The sequence below is a fragment of the Malania oleifera genome, chromosome 3 (genome assembly GCF_029873635.1).
Source record: "Malania oleifera isolate guangnan ecotype guangnan chromosome 3, ASM2987363v1, whole genome shotgun sequence".
NCBI classification, from domain to species: Eukaryota; Viridiplantae; Streptophyta; class Magnoliopsida; order Santalales; family Ximeniaceae; genus Malania; species Malania oleifera.
Window position 1 is genome coordinate 57,685,098 of NC_080419.1, and position 14,990 is coordinate 57,700,087.

Below are 14,990 nucleotides of genomic sequence, written 5' to 3' on the forward strand. Positions count from 1 at the left end.
TTTAGCACAAGCCATTGAAAGTAGTGATTCCGAAAAGTGGATCAATGCTACAAATGATGAGTTGAAATCAATGGAGCAAAATTAAGTTTGGGATGTTGTTGATTTGCTTGAAGGTTTTAAGACAGTCGGATGTAAGTGGGTTTTTAAGACCAAACATGATTGCAATGGAAATATTGAATGACATAAAATTAGACTTGTTGTAAAAGATTTCACTCAAAAGGAAGGTGTTGATTATAAAGAGATGTCCTATCCTGTATTGAAAAATGACTATTTTAGGATCATAATGGCTCTAGTGGCTCATTTCAATTTGGAGTTACACCAAATGGATGTGAAAACTACTTTTCTGAATGAGAATTTAGATGAAGAAGTTTATATGGATCTACCTGAAGGTTTCTTAATTCAAGGAAATGAGCATATGGTATGTAAATTAAAGAAGTCAATTTATGGACTTAAACAACTTTCTAGAATATGGTATCTTAAGTTTAATGTACCATCATGTCCTTTGGATTTAAGGAAAATACCGTTGATCGGTGTATATATCTAAAGGTCAGTGGGAGCAAGTTTATTTTCTTGATTCTATATGTTGGTGATATATTGCTTTCTAGTAATGATCTTAGTTTACTGAATGAAATCAAGAGATTTCTTTCTATGAACTTTGAAATGAAAGATATGGGTGAGGCAACTTACGTGATAGGGAATTGAAATATTTCGTGATAGATCACGAAGACTGTTAGGGTTGTCTCAGAAGGGATATATCAATAAAGTTCTAGAAAGATTTCATATAGTTGAATGTGCGACTGCTTCTATTTGTAAAGGGCGCAAGTTCAGTGAAAAGGATTGTCCATAGAATGCATTAGAAAAGAAAAGAATGGAAAATATTCCTTATGCATCTTTTGTCGGAAGCTTAATGTATGCTCAAACCTGTACGAGACCAGACATTAGTTTTGCAGTTGGAATGCTCGAAGAATACCAAAGTAATCCTAAAATGGAGCATTGGAAAGCTGCAAAGAAGGTTTTAAGATGCTTGAAAGGACCAAGACACTATATGCTCACGTATCGAAAGTTTGATCTGTTGGAGGTGATTGGTTACTCCGACTCAGATTTTTCTGGTTGTGTTGATAGTCGAAAGTCAACTTTTGGTTACTTGTTCCTATTAGATGGAAGAGCAATATCATGAAAAAGTGCAAAACAGATTATCATAGTAGCTTCTACTATTGAAGCTGAATTTATGGCATGCTTTGAGGCCACAATTCATGGTTTTATCTCGAGGCTTGGAATTGTCGACAATATTGCCACGCCATTGAGAATATATTGTGATAACTCCACAGTAGTCTTTTAATCCAAGAACAACAAATATTCTAATGACGCTAAGCACATGAAGCTCAAATATTTGGCCATTAAGGAGGAAGTTCAGAAACAAACAGTGTTTATAGAACATATAAAGATTGAGCTCATGATTGCAAATCCTTTGACTAAAGGGTTAGCACCAAAGACATTTAAGGAACATGTTTATCGCATGGATCTTTGTTGTAATCCCTGATGTATGTTTGTGGATCTTTATGTTTTGTTCTATAACATTTATAGAGATATCGTTAATTGTGTTTCTGATATTTTTTCCTGCTTACCATCAATTACATAATTATGGAGATGGATTATTGATAACAGGAATCGTCTTTGACAAAGACATTACGGGGATATTACAGCTACTTCCTATTATGGATTATAATTAAGTAATTTTCCAACATTGTAGTACATGGAAGGGAAAATGTCGCCTTATTGATATTTATCGCCACGACTCATGTTGGTAAGTTATTTAATTATGATATTATTGTAATCACACTAAAGTATGGATAAGTTAATGTTATAGGCATATTATGTTTGCCTTGTCAATCCAAATAAATGTCATTCATATAGATCAAGTGGGAGAATGTTGAAATATGACCCACATGAAATGAAAGGGCAATGGACATTTTGGATTAATTGATTAAGGTGACTTTTGATTTTTAAAAGTCTACGAGAGTTAATGAGGAAGTGGAAGGGCTTTTTTTCCTATTAATGCGTACTTTTATAGGGAATGGGATAATGGTTATATATATATATGGTTGGAAATTGTCCTCTTGCCACCAATCCTTTCTCTCATCAGTTTACCCATATGATCTAGTGAAGAATAGAAATAGAAAGAGGGTTAAGCGAGAGAAACAATTCCTGCAAGTTTTCTTCAAAGAATGGTTTACGTTATGGCCGATTCTAGTATGATTTTCAACTTTTATTTTTTGTATGAAGCTAATGATCATGATAGTTAAAATCCTAATTCAGCAAATGAAATAAGGAAAAATTCTTACACACCATCGATACTTGCGATAATCTCTTCAGTGAGCAATTCACTTGCGGCTTCAGGTGCAATGTCGTCATCTCCGGCACCATGGGGCACGACAATCTGACAGCGGGTTGTAAGCAATGGAGATGGCAAGTGATCCAAACGTGTCACCGAAGTCATGGAAAAGGACGCGGATGGTGCACGAAGGCTTCAGCCCGTTGGACAGCAACGATGAGGTGAGTTCGAAGTATTCCTGTGTTGATTTGTGGAGAACAAAGGACAATAGTGAAGATTTGAAGAAACAATCTGGGAGAGTGGGAGACGAAGAAGAGACTGTGGTGAAGAAGAAGAGTAGGAAATGGAGGAAAATGCACATTTTCCGAGAGTAGACCAGACGAAACATGAAAGACCAGGCTTGGTGAAAAGTGAGAAAGCCCAAAGACATTGAAATCACAAAATAGAGAATAATTGTTTATAATTAGACTAATACTAATTTTTAAACCAACTGCCACTAATAGAAAGATCAATTGCAAAGAACAGGGTTTTGCAAATTTTATGTGCAGATACCAATCAATGCTGAGGAAAAAACAATTCTCCTTAAGGACCTTAACCCAAAGAAGCATATCAATCTTCACATCCATGAATTCATCACCATTATCTGCAGCTGTGGAATCATACAGTGAACTAACCAATCCCTAAGTAAAAAATACTTTTTTCCTGTAATCGAACTATTGATGGATTGATAAAATCTGGGGCCCTACATTCTGCTCTTGGCGTTTTTGATGAAGTTCCTACTCAGGATGTTGTTACTTGGAATTTGATAATATTGTAAAGATTCATACAAAGCTCTAATTTCAACTTAGCAATCTCATCTGTATCACTTCCAGTTAAAATCATATCATCTACATAAAGAAGGAGAATTATATGCCCAACAGATGTAAAATGAGTAAACAAGGAAAAATCATGATCACTTGAGTGGAAGCCAAAAGAACAAAGCACATCAGAGAACTTCTCAAACCAAGCCTTGGGATCCTGTTTAAGACCATACAAATCTTTTCGCAGTCGACAAACCTCCCCTGGATGATGAGGAACACCAGGAGGAGGAGACATATAAAATTCTTCTTTGAGATCCCCATTTAAGAAGGTATTCTTGACATCTAATTGTGAGAGGTTCCATTGGTTAATAGAAACTACTGCAATCATAGTATGTACAGATGTCATCTTAGTAACTAGTGCAAATGTCTCCTCATAATCAATACCAACTTTTTGAGTAAACCCTTTTGCAACCAATCGGGTTTTATATCTTTCAATAGAACCATCAGTTTTAGTTTTGATCTTGTAGACCCAGCGACATCCCACTACTGTTTTACCAGGAGGAAGAGGTACCAACTCTTATGTGCTAGTCTTATCCAAAGCAGCAAGTTCTTCATTCATAGCTTGTTGCCAAAGGGTCAAGAGCTGCCTCCTTATAGGAAGCAGGCTCATAATGGGAATGAAAAGAAACTAAAAAGGTAGCGAAATTAGAAGAATAACAAGAATTAGACATAAGTATATATGAATCAAGATGAGAATGAGGCTTACAAAGTCGCGTTAGATAACGAGAAGATGCAGGGTCCACATGATCGGGAGATAAAGAGGAGTCCGCCAAGGAGGATGGGGAGTTTGTACCTGCAGAAGAAAGTGAAGGACAAGGAGAAGAAATGAGAGCAATTGGAAAAGACTCTGAATCAATATCGCAAGTAAATGGATCAATATTTATAATGTCTGACTCATGTAAAAGTGATGCGGAACCACAAGAATGAACGTCCGAAGACCCAAATCAGATTTATCAAAATCCTAAACCCAAAATAAGATTCGACATGATAGTGGATCCTTGACCTATTGCTTGACGTGAAACACAAATCAAGAATATCAAATTAATGAATGAACGCCACAAAGGTAGCACCTTTGATAAGCTCGGTGAAAGTTTAGTGAAGAACTTAGAGAGAAATAAACCTCACTTGGAATTGTATTTAGCAAAAAAAATATTCCTCCCTAATACAACAGAGAGTTGGCTAGTTATAGAACATAAAAGAAACTTATGACATCAATTTGGCTAATAAAAAAAGGCTATGACATCAATCTGGCCAATAAAATAGCCCCACATAACCTTAAGCATGTCATGACATTTAATGAAATATGTGCAAATCACATGTCATGTACCATGCCATTTAATGAAACATGTGCAAGTCACATGTCATGCTTAATTGACACAGTTGCCCCACTATTTAGCCCATAAAAATTCCCCAAGCAACCCTTATTGGCTTAAGGTTCCAACTTCACACATCTTTAGATAATTTACCATCTTAGGCTCTCCAAGAAAGTCCTTTTCTTTAGTGTCCATGGCCCTCATTGACTCTTGCTCAAGCAACTTCTCAATTAGTCTTTGCGTAGCCTCCTTGACCTTTTTAGCTCTAGCTCTTGTGATGGGTCCGCTTTGCATGTGCAGATCATCTTGTGCAATCGGAGCTTGTTGGTTCATATCATTCCCCCTCTCCTCAAAAGGATTCATCCTCGAATCATCACCTACATCAAAAGGGGATAAATCAGAAACGTTGAAAGTTGCATTGACCTTATACTCACCTGGTAGATCCAACTTATATGCATTGTCGTTGATCTTTTCTAGCACTTGAAAAGGTCTATCACCCCTTGGGTGTAGCTTTGTTTTCCTTTTAGTAGGAAACCTCTCTTTTCTCATATGCACCCATTCCCAATCTCCCGGTTCAAAAGTAACGAACTTGCGCCCCTTATTAGCTTGAGATGAATATTGTCAGTTATTCTCTTTGATGTGCTGTCGTGCTTGTTCATGGATCCTTTTCACCAAGTCAGCCTTGTGTCATTCGTCTAAGCTAGCTATCTCATTCACAGGTAGCGGCATCAAATCCAATGGAGTCAAAGGATTAAAGCCATAAACAATTTCAAATGGGGAAAATTTAGTAGAAGCATACATAGTTCTATTATAAGAAAACTCAACAAGTGGTATGCATTCTTCCCATGATTTTAAATTCCCTTGAATGACCGCACACAATAAGGTAGCTAAAGTCCGATTAACTACTTCGGTTTGACCATCGGTTTGAGGATGACAAGTAGTAGAAAACAATAGCTTAGTTCCTAACTTTTCCCACAAAACCTTCCAAAAGTAGCTAAGGAATTTAACATCCCTATCACTCACAATTGTCCTAAGAATGCCATGCAATCGTACAATGTCCCTAAAAAAATAAATTGGCTATATTTTTGGCATCATCAGTTTTATGGCAAGGAATAAAATGTGTCATTTTAGAAAATCTATCAACCACCACAAGTATAGAGTCCATACCCCCTTTGGACTTAGGCAAACCTAATATGAAATCCATTTAAATGTCTACCCAAGGTTCACTAGGTACGGGCAAAGGAGTATAAAGGCCGTGAGGTAAGACCTTAGACTTAACTTGTTTACATGAAATGCATCTAGAACACACTTTGTCTACATATCTACGCATATGTGGCCAAAATAAGTGTTCATGCAGAATATCTAAAGTATTTTGTACCCTAAACTGTCCCATTAAACCCCCGCTATATGATTCTCGCACAAGAAATTCTCTTAAGGAGCAGTTACGCACAAAAAGTCTATTCTCCCTAAACAAATATCCATCATTCCTATAGAATTTATGAAACACAACTTTATCACATGCCTCATACACATTAGCAAAATCAGAATCTTTAGCATATAAATCCTTTATGTACTCAAAACCCAATAGCTTAGTGCTAAGTGTAGTAATTAAGGCATACTTGCGAGAAAACGCATCAACCACGATATTCTCTTTCCCCTGCTTGTACTGCTTGACATATGAGAAGGTTTCGATAAACTCTACCCATTTGACGTGGCTACGATTTAGCTTACCTTGTCCCTTCAAATGCTTTAATGATTCATGATCAGAATGGATCATAAATTTTTTAGGCCATAAGTAGTGTTGCCATGTCTCCAATGCCCTCACCAAGGCATATGTTTCTTTATCATACATGGAGTAGTTCAATGCTGGCCCATTGAGCTTTTCACTAAAATATGCAATGGGACGCTTATCTTGCATCAAAACAACTCCAATACCAATCCTGGAGGCATCCCATTCAATTTCAAAAGTTTTAGTGAAATCAAGTAAAAGCAACAATGGAGCAGAACATAACCTATCTTTAAGCATTTTAAAGACATGTTCTTGTACATTACCTCATTTAAACCCTATGTTCTTTTTTAACACTTCAGTTAAAGGTGCAGCAATGGTGCTAAAATCTCTCACAACCTGCCTATAAAAACTAGCTAACTCATGAAAACTACATATATCAGTCACAGATTTAGGTGTTGGCCAATATTTTATTGCTTTCACCTTTTTCACATCCACTTCTATGCCTTTATTAATCACCATATAATCCAAGAAAATAACCTTTTCCATGCAAAAATTACATTTCTTTAGGTTAGCAAACAAATTTTCTTTTCTAAGAACATCTAGTACACTTTTCAAATGATCCAAGTGATCATCAAGATACTTGTTGTACACTAGGATGTCGTCAAAGTATACAACAAAAAATCTACCTATAAATGCACGCAACACATGATTCATCAAGTGCATGAAAGTACTAGGTGCATTGGTGAGAGACCAAATGGCATAACCATCCATTCATACAAACTGTACTTTGTCTTAAATGCAGTTTTCCATTCATCACCCGGTTTTATTCTTATTTGATGGTAGCCACTTTTTAAATTAATTTTAAAAGAGATGCAAGAGTCATGCAGTTCATCTAACATGTCATCTAGTCTAGGGATAGGATGGCGATACTTTATAGAGATTTTATTGATGGCTCTATAGTCCACGCACATCCTCCTGATCCATCTTTCTTCGGTACCAGTAGCACGGGTACTGCGCACGGACTCATGCTCTCTTTTACATGCCCCTTGGCTAGCAGCTCCTCAAATTATCTTTGAAGTTACTTAGTCTCCTCGGGGCTGCTCCTATAGGTCGGACGGTTGGGAATCGTAGCTCCGGGGATGAAGTCAATCTGATGCACAATTCCTCGAATCGGTGGTGAAATGAGGAATAGCTTCCCAAGAGGGGAGTGAATTGGATTCTTTTTAATATTTTAATGATTTATCGAATTTTAACAACCTAGAAAACAATATATATATATATATATATATATATATATATATATATATAATAACCACACTCAAGAATGTAGAAATTTAAATTTACAGATCAATCAATGAAATCATGATAATTCAATCACTCAATTAAGATGTAAAAACTTTTGTTGATTTCCCTGTAAACTCTTAGCAAACACTTTACTTGATCAAGATTTCTGCAGATTAATCAACGTACTCCCTTCTTAGGTTTCCGCAAACGATTAGTCAAAACGTACTTTCTAAATATCAAGTACTTTTTGTTTCTTTCTCAATTTAGAAACTGCAACCTGCACATATAAATCATATAACAACAGCAAGTAAGAAATGTAAAGTAAATCAGAGAGAAAGAGACAAGAGTTTTTACGAGGTTCGGCTTCAACACAGCCGACGTCCTCGCCTTTGGCAAAAACACCAAAGGATTCTACTATATCAGTTCCGTTACCTGGTGGAATAATACCAACTTACAATACACTCCTTCAATTAGGCTAGAGCCCGCCTCTCCAAATAACAACCCCTTATTTGGTTCAACGATTCAACAACTCAGAATCGTTTAAAAAAGATAACAAAGGAATATGTGTACAAAAGAGAACTCTCACAGTAGAGTGAATTAACACACCAATCAGATACCTCAAAGTAATTCAAATATAAAAAATTTCAAGCTCAATTACTTGGTACGGATTATCAAATAATTTTCCAAAGAAGATAAAAGATTTTAATCGTTGAAAAACTTTGCTTCAGATTGTAAATCAATTTCATATCAGAGATTTTATCTCAAAAGAATTTTAGATCCTTTGAAAACAAAATTTTGAATACTTGAAGATTAGTTGATCTAAAACCTTTGAAAAACTTACTTTGATCTAAAAGCCTTTGAATATCTCTGGATCAGAAAAGTTGTTGAAAAGCACTAGATCTGGAAACTTTAGAGGATTTCTCAATTTCAAAATTCTTTTGAATATTTCATCAAAGTTCTTTTTATTATTATTTTTTCTTTGAGATTAAGACTATTTATAGAGGCTTTAGAAATCATCCATTACTCCTAAAGATTTCTAAAATTCATTTTCAAATATTTTGAATTAAATGTATTAAAAAACGTGGTTCAAAAAATCTTTTCGTTGAGAAATTTATTGCAAACGTTCGAGTGGCAGTTGCCTGCCACGACTTGGCAGTCGCCTGTCATAAAGCAATTTTAAAAACAGAATGCAGCCAGTCGCCTGCCAGAACCAAGGCAGTCGCCTATCTAGCTACTGACTTTTAAAAAATTTTCTATTTTAATTTGGCAGTCGCCTGGCCTTTCAGTATTAAAAAAAAAATTCTTTTCTTAAACCCTTTCTTTTTATTGATTTGAAAAATTATTCTTTAGAGTATATGTTTAAAACATATTTTTAACTTTCTATGAGCTTCAAATTTCTTTATACTTGAGATTTACTTTGAAGTACTTACATTTGAGAATATCCTTAAAAGTATAATTTAGTCTTCAAACTTGTTCTTCCATCATCTTTGTAGTTGCATTCTTTCCTTTGAGCTTTTCTCAATATGACTTCATTCTTCATGCTCTTTGTAATCCATGAACTTTCTTAAGCACTTGAACTCTGTTATTTTCTTGAAAACTTTTACTTAAAACATATTAAATATATTATTTGATTTGTTATCATCAAAATAAGAATTGTAAGCCTTATTAGGCCAACAATCTCTCCCCTTTTGATGATGACAAATCGAGAACAAAAATAATAAGCTTTTAAAATTCATGGCTACTTTTGTCAATAAGCATGGTATATTTTCATGACTCCCCCTATCAAAAAGCATGGTATATTTAGAGGAAAAAAAACTTCATTAAAAGTCACAAACATACTTCATATTTTTGCACTCTAACTTTCTCTCCCCCTTTGGACATCTATCAAAAAGGAGGGAAGGAGGAAAAACATAAGAAATACTTCAAGTCAAAATACTAGTTCTAGAACACCAAAGGTTGCCTAGCTGATAAAACTTGAATACAGAAAAACACATAAAAGAAAAAAAATCAGTCAGAAGCTTCCATATTTTCACTTTCATCATCTTCTTGTTCTTGTTCTTCAGATTCATTTTGTCCTTCCTCTTGATCACTGTCATCTTCTCCTTCTTCTTGCTCTCTAGATTCATCCTCACTAAAAGTAGCAGAGTTGATACTCATAGGAGATTTTCCTTTTGAGGAGCTAGCTAATTGTTGCTCAATCTTTCAACTCGTTTATCAATTTGTGAACAATGGGTTTCTATGGATGTAACCTTTTCTTGCAAAATACAAAGACCAAATCTCATATCACCACTGAATGTCATATAATGGTTGAAAAATGGAACAAACCATGAAGGAGTGTCTTCAGCAAGCTGAACTGAAGTTGTGTGGATAGATGATGAAGAAGGTGGTGCAGATGGGATATTCCTATGTCCTTTATGGAACCATCCTTGAGGAGAATTCTTATAGCCCATTCTTTTTAGAACAGTATCAGTAAAGATATCATAATATGTCTTGTTAGTAAAGTTGAATGATGGAGTTAAAACATTGAAATGGGCAAAAACCATATTCAACATTCCCGCATATGGTAAGACAACACGGGGAGCATCAACTTTCATAATAATCCACTGAATAATCAAGCTTGGAAGATCCAACTTTTTCCCTTTGAGGATGCACCACATCACAAAACAATCCAAAAACGAAATGTGATCGTGAGAACCAGATCGTAGTAAAATGTTGTATGTAATGATCTTATGCAAAATGAGGGCTTTCAAACTGAGTTGCTTATAAAGTGGAGGATGACCAAAGTTTACTGGAATGTCAGTCATAACTAGTGGCAAAAACTCTTGTGGTGTCAAACCTTGAGCCATAATCTATTGCTTCTCAAGAATATGAATCTCAAAATCTCCTGGCTTAATTCGTAAAATTTTTCCCAAAGATATGGGATTTAGTTGAATCTCTTTCCTAAGCATATTTGTTTTGATTCCATTTTCATATCGCTCCATATTTGCATAGAAAATACGTACAACATTAGGATAATACCCTTTAGCTTGGTAGGTGATGAACTTATCCCATCCAATATCCTTGAAAAGTTCCAAGATTTCGGGAAAATATGAATTAAAGAACGTTACATCGAGTACCTTACCTAATATCGGGTTTGCTGAAGCAATTTGCTTTCGATAGAGGTGCTTGGCATGTGGAGTAACCAACCATTTCTCCACTTCATCGTTATTGATTCTTGTGGAAGATGATGATCCTTTAACACCAGCACATTTTTGTCTAGGCATTTTCAAATAAAAAAAAAAAAAAATCAAGGAAGTTTGAAGTTAGGTTCGGTGTTTGTGTGGGAAAAGGATTTGATGCAAGGTTTCAAGATGGTTTTGAGCTAGATTTTTGTATGGAAAGTGATGGAGACGAAAGGTTTTAGAGAGAAGAATGAATGGTCAGGCACCTGGAGGGTTTTAAAATGACTTAGAATAGGGTTTTAAACCCTACCCGCCGTGAGGCAGTTGCCTGCTTCAATGTGGCAGGCGCCTATCTTCGTCGAATTTTAAAAGACAGTGGCTAGGCAGTCGCCTGGTACCTTGGTGGCAGTCGCCTGCCAACCAGAACAGACCCTAATTAACTTCTCGATTATGAAGCATGCCCAATTCTCTTCTTATAAATATGAATCTTTCTCCGAAAAAGGTTTTGTGAAAATATCTGCTAATTGATCATGTGTATTCACAAATTCCAGTACTATATCTTCATTTTGTACATGATCTCTCAAGAAATGATGTCTTATATCAATGTGTTTTGTTCTTGAGTGAGATATTGGATTTTTTGAGATATTAATAGCACTTGTGTTATCACATTTTATAGGGATAGTTTGATACTGTAGTTGAAAATCTTTTAATTGTTGTTTCATATATAAAGTTTGAGCACAACAGCTTCTTGCTGCAATATATTCTGCTTCTGCTGTGGATAATGCTACAGAATTTTGTTTCTTTGAAGACCATGAAACTAGAGAATGTCTTAAAAAATGAAATGTTCCATTTGTGCTTTTTCTATCTATTTTACATCCAGCAAAGTCTGCGTCTGAATAACTAACCATTTCAAATCCAGATTCCTTTGGATACCATAAACCTAGTTCAAGTGTACCTAGGAGATACCTAAGAATTCTTTTTATTGCTGTTTGATGTGATTCTTTTGGGGCCGACTGGAATCTTGCACACATACATACGCTGAATATAATATCTGGTCTACTTGCTGTTAAACAAAGTAGGCTTCCTATCATTCCTCGATAATGCTTTGTATCAACTTGTTTTCCTTTTTCATCTCTGTCAAGACTAGTTGAAGTACTCATAGGAGTTCCTATGGGTTTACTTTCTTCCATATTAAACTTTTTTAACATGTCTTTAATGTATTTAGTTTGATTTATAAAGATTCCATTTCTTGCTTGTTTGATTTGTAATCCAAGAAAGTAATTTAATTCTCCCATCATACTCATCTCAAACTCTTTTTGCATAAATGTGGCAAATTCTTTACATAGATCTTTATTTGTTGCTCCAAATATAATATCATCCACATATATTTGAATTAGTAACAAATCTTTGTTTTTAGTTTTAATGAATAAGGTACTATCAACTTTTCCTCTTGTAAATTCATTTTTAAGTAAGAACTTACTTAATCTTTCATACCAAGCTCTTGGAGCTTGTTTCAAACCATAAAGAGCTTTTGTCAATTTGTATATATGGTTTGGATGTTTAGAATTTTCAAACCCTGGAGGTTGTTTGACATATACTTCTTCGTTTATGTATCCATTGAGAAATGCACTTTTCACATCCATTTGATATAACTTAAAGTCCTTATGGGCAGCATAGGCTAAGAGCATCCTAATAGCTTCCATTCTTGCTACAGGTGCAAAAGTTTCATCGTAATCTATTCCCTTTCTTGATTATATCCTTGTGTCACTAACCTAGCTTTATTTCTTACAACAACTCCATTTTCATCCTTTTTATTTCTAAACACCCATTTGGTTCCTACAATTGATTTATTTTTGGGTTTTGGTATTTGTTCCTATACTTGACTTCTTTCGAATTGATTTAATTCCTCTTGCATAGCTATGATCCAAGAGTCATCACTTAAGGCATCTTCAATATTTTTGGGTTCTTGTTGAGATAAGAAAGCATAATGATTGCAAATATTTTTTAGTGTGGCTCTAGTAGTTATTCCTTTTGATATTTCACCAAGAATTTGTTCTTTTGGGTGATTTTTGTCATATTTCCACTTTTTAGGAAGCTTCGATTTTTCTGAAAGATTTTCATTTAATGCATCATTGTTCTTTTCTTCTTTTATTTCAAGAACATCGTTCTTTTGTGAAGTGACTTCTTTCTCATCATTCATATCTTTAATTGTATAATGATTTGATTCATCAAAAGTTATATAAATTGATTCCATAATTGTGGAAGTTCTTTTATTATAAATCCTATAAGCTTTACTATTTGTAGAATAACCTAAGAAAATACCTTTATCTGACTTTGCATCAAATTTTCCTAGGTCATCTTTAGTATTTAATATAAAGCATTTGCAACCAAATACATGAAAGTAGGATATATTTGGTTTTCTATCTTTCCAAAGTTCATATGGTGTTTTATCTATTTTTGATCTTATTGAAACCCTATTGACAACATAACATGCTGTATTTACAGCTTCTACCCAAAAATATTTAGGTAAACTATTTTCATTGAACATTATTCTTGTCATTTCTTGTAAAGTTCTATTTTTCCTTTCAACAACTCCATTTTTCTGTGGAGTTCTAGGTGCTGAAAAATTGTGAGTTATTCCATGTTCATTACAAAATTTATCACCTTCCTTATTTTTAAACTCTCTACCTTGGTCACTTCTAAAGCTTGTTACATTATAACCTTTCTCATTTTGTAGTTTCTTGCATAATGTTATCAATTGATTACAAGCTTCATCTTTGTTTGCTAAAAATGTTACCCAAGTAAATCTTGAAAAATCTACTATTACAAAAGCATATTGTTTTCCACCTAAGCTTAAGGTTCTAGTTGAACAAAATAAGTCTAAGTGTAGGAGTTCTAGGGGTCTTTTGGTGGATATGAATTTTTTCTTTTTAAAACTTGTTTTTACTTGTTTTCCCTTTTGACAAGCATCACATATTTTGTCTTTTACTTACTTAATATTTGGTAGTCCTTTTACAAGATTTTTCTTAGATAATTTAGATAGTAGGTCCATGCTAGCATGTCCTAATTCCTATGCCATAACCAACTAGCTTCATTCATGACTATTAAACAAGTTATGTTTTGATTTATTATTTTCTCAAAATTTATACAGTAAACATTATTTATTCTATGAGCTATAAACAAGGTTTCTTTATTTTTGGGATTTTGGATGACACATTTTTCTTTCATGAACATTACTTTGAATCCTTTATTACTTAATTGACTAATACTTAATAGATTATGTTTTAGTCCTTCTACTAATAACACACTATCTATAGTAAGTGAAGGTTTTACCTATGCCAACAATTTTACCTTTGGCATTATCACCGAAGGTGACGTATCCCCCATCCTTTTGTTTTAAAGTAGTGAACTTGGTCTTGTCACCGGTTATATGCCTTGAGCATCCGCTATCTAAGTACTATTTGTCTGTTGTCGTTGTTGTCCTAAGACAAACCTATAATAAGGGACACTAAGTGTTAGTTTTTGGAACCCAAATTCTTTTAACTTTTATTGTTTTACTGTTAGTTCCATTATTTGTCTTCCATTCTCCTTGGACTTTAACATATTTTCTCTTTAATGGACAATTAAACATTATATGACCTTTAGTCTTACACATATAGCAAGTAGTATGTTCATGTTTGTTATTTGATGAAGTGCTAGCATAGAACATTGCTTCCTTATTAAAGTATCCCATGTATAGCTTTTTATTCTTTTTATTTGTTTTACCATTGTAGCCTATTCCTTCTTTGTTTCCATGAAGCCTTTGCTGTCCGATCATCTTTTCAAAGTTCTCTTTATCTCTAGTAAAGTTATAGATAATCTTTTCCTTGTCCTTAACTATTTTTTTGAATTTATTTATTTCTAAATCTTTATTATTCAACCCATCTATATGAGTTTTATCTAATTCTTGTTTTATTTCGTCTTCTAGCTTCTTAATATAAATATTTCTTTCTTCTTCAATAACTTTGAATGATTCTAGTTGTTTTACCAGTTCTTGATTCTGATCCTTCAAAGTTATATTTCTTTTAGACATTTTTATAAACCTTTTATGTAGTAAAAATAATTCAGTTTGTAATTCCTTATAAGGAGGCAAACTGTCACATGATTCATCACAAGACACATTTTGAGATTCTGTTGAAGAGTAATAAGAATTTACCTCTTCATTGTTTGCCATGAAGCATATATTTGCCATCCCTTACTCACTTGATTCAGTTTCAGTTTCGCTGGAGCTTGAATCATCCCAAGTAGCTTTTATTGCTTCCTTTTTTTTCT

At 34.2% G+C, this 14,990-nt stretch overlaps 1 protein-coding gene across 1 annotated transcript; it reads left to right on the top strand.

Annotated features, from left to right (window-relative positions):
- Positions 1-868: 868 nt before the first annotated feature.
- LOC131151322 (secreted RxLR effector protein 161-like) lies at positions 869-1,177 on the top strand. The gene has a single exon (XM_058102572.1). The coding sequence runs from the start codon at positions 869-871 to the stop codon at positions 1,175-1,177; it is 309 nt and encodes a 102-aa protein (XP_057958555.1).
- Positions 1,178-14,990: the final 13,813 nt, after the last annotated feature.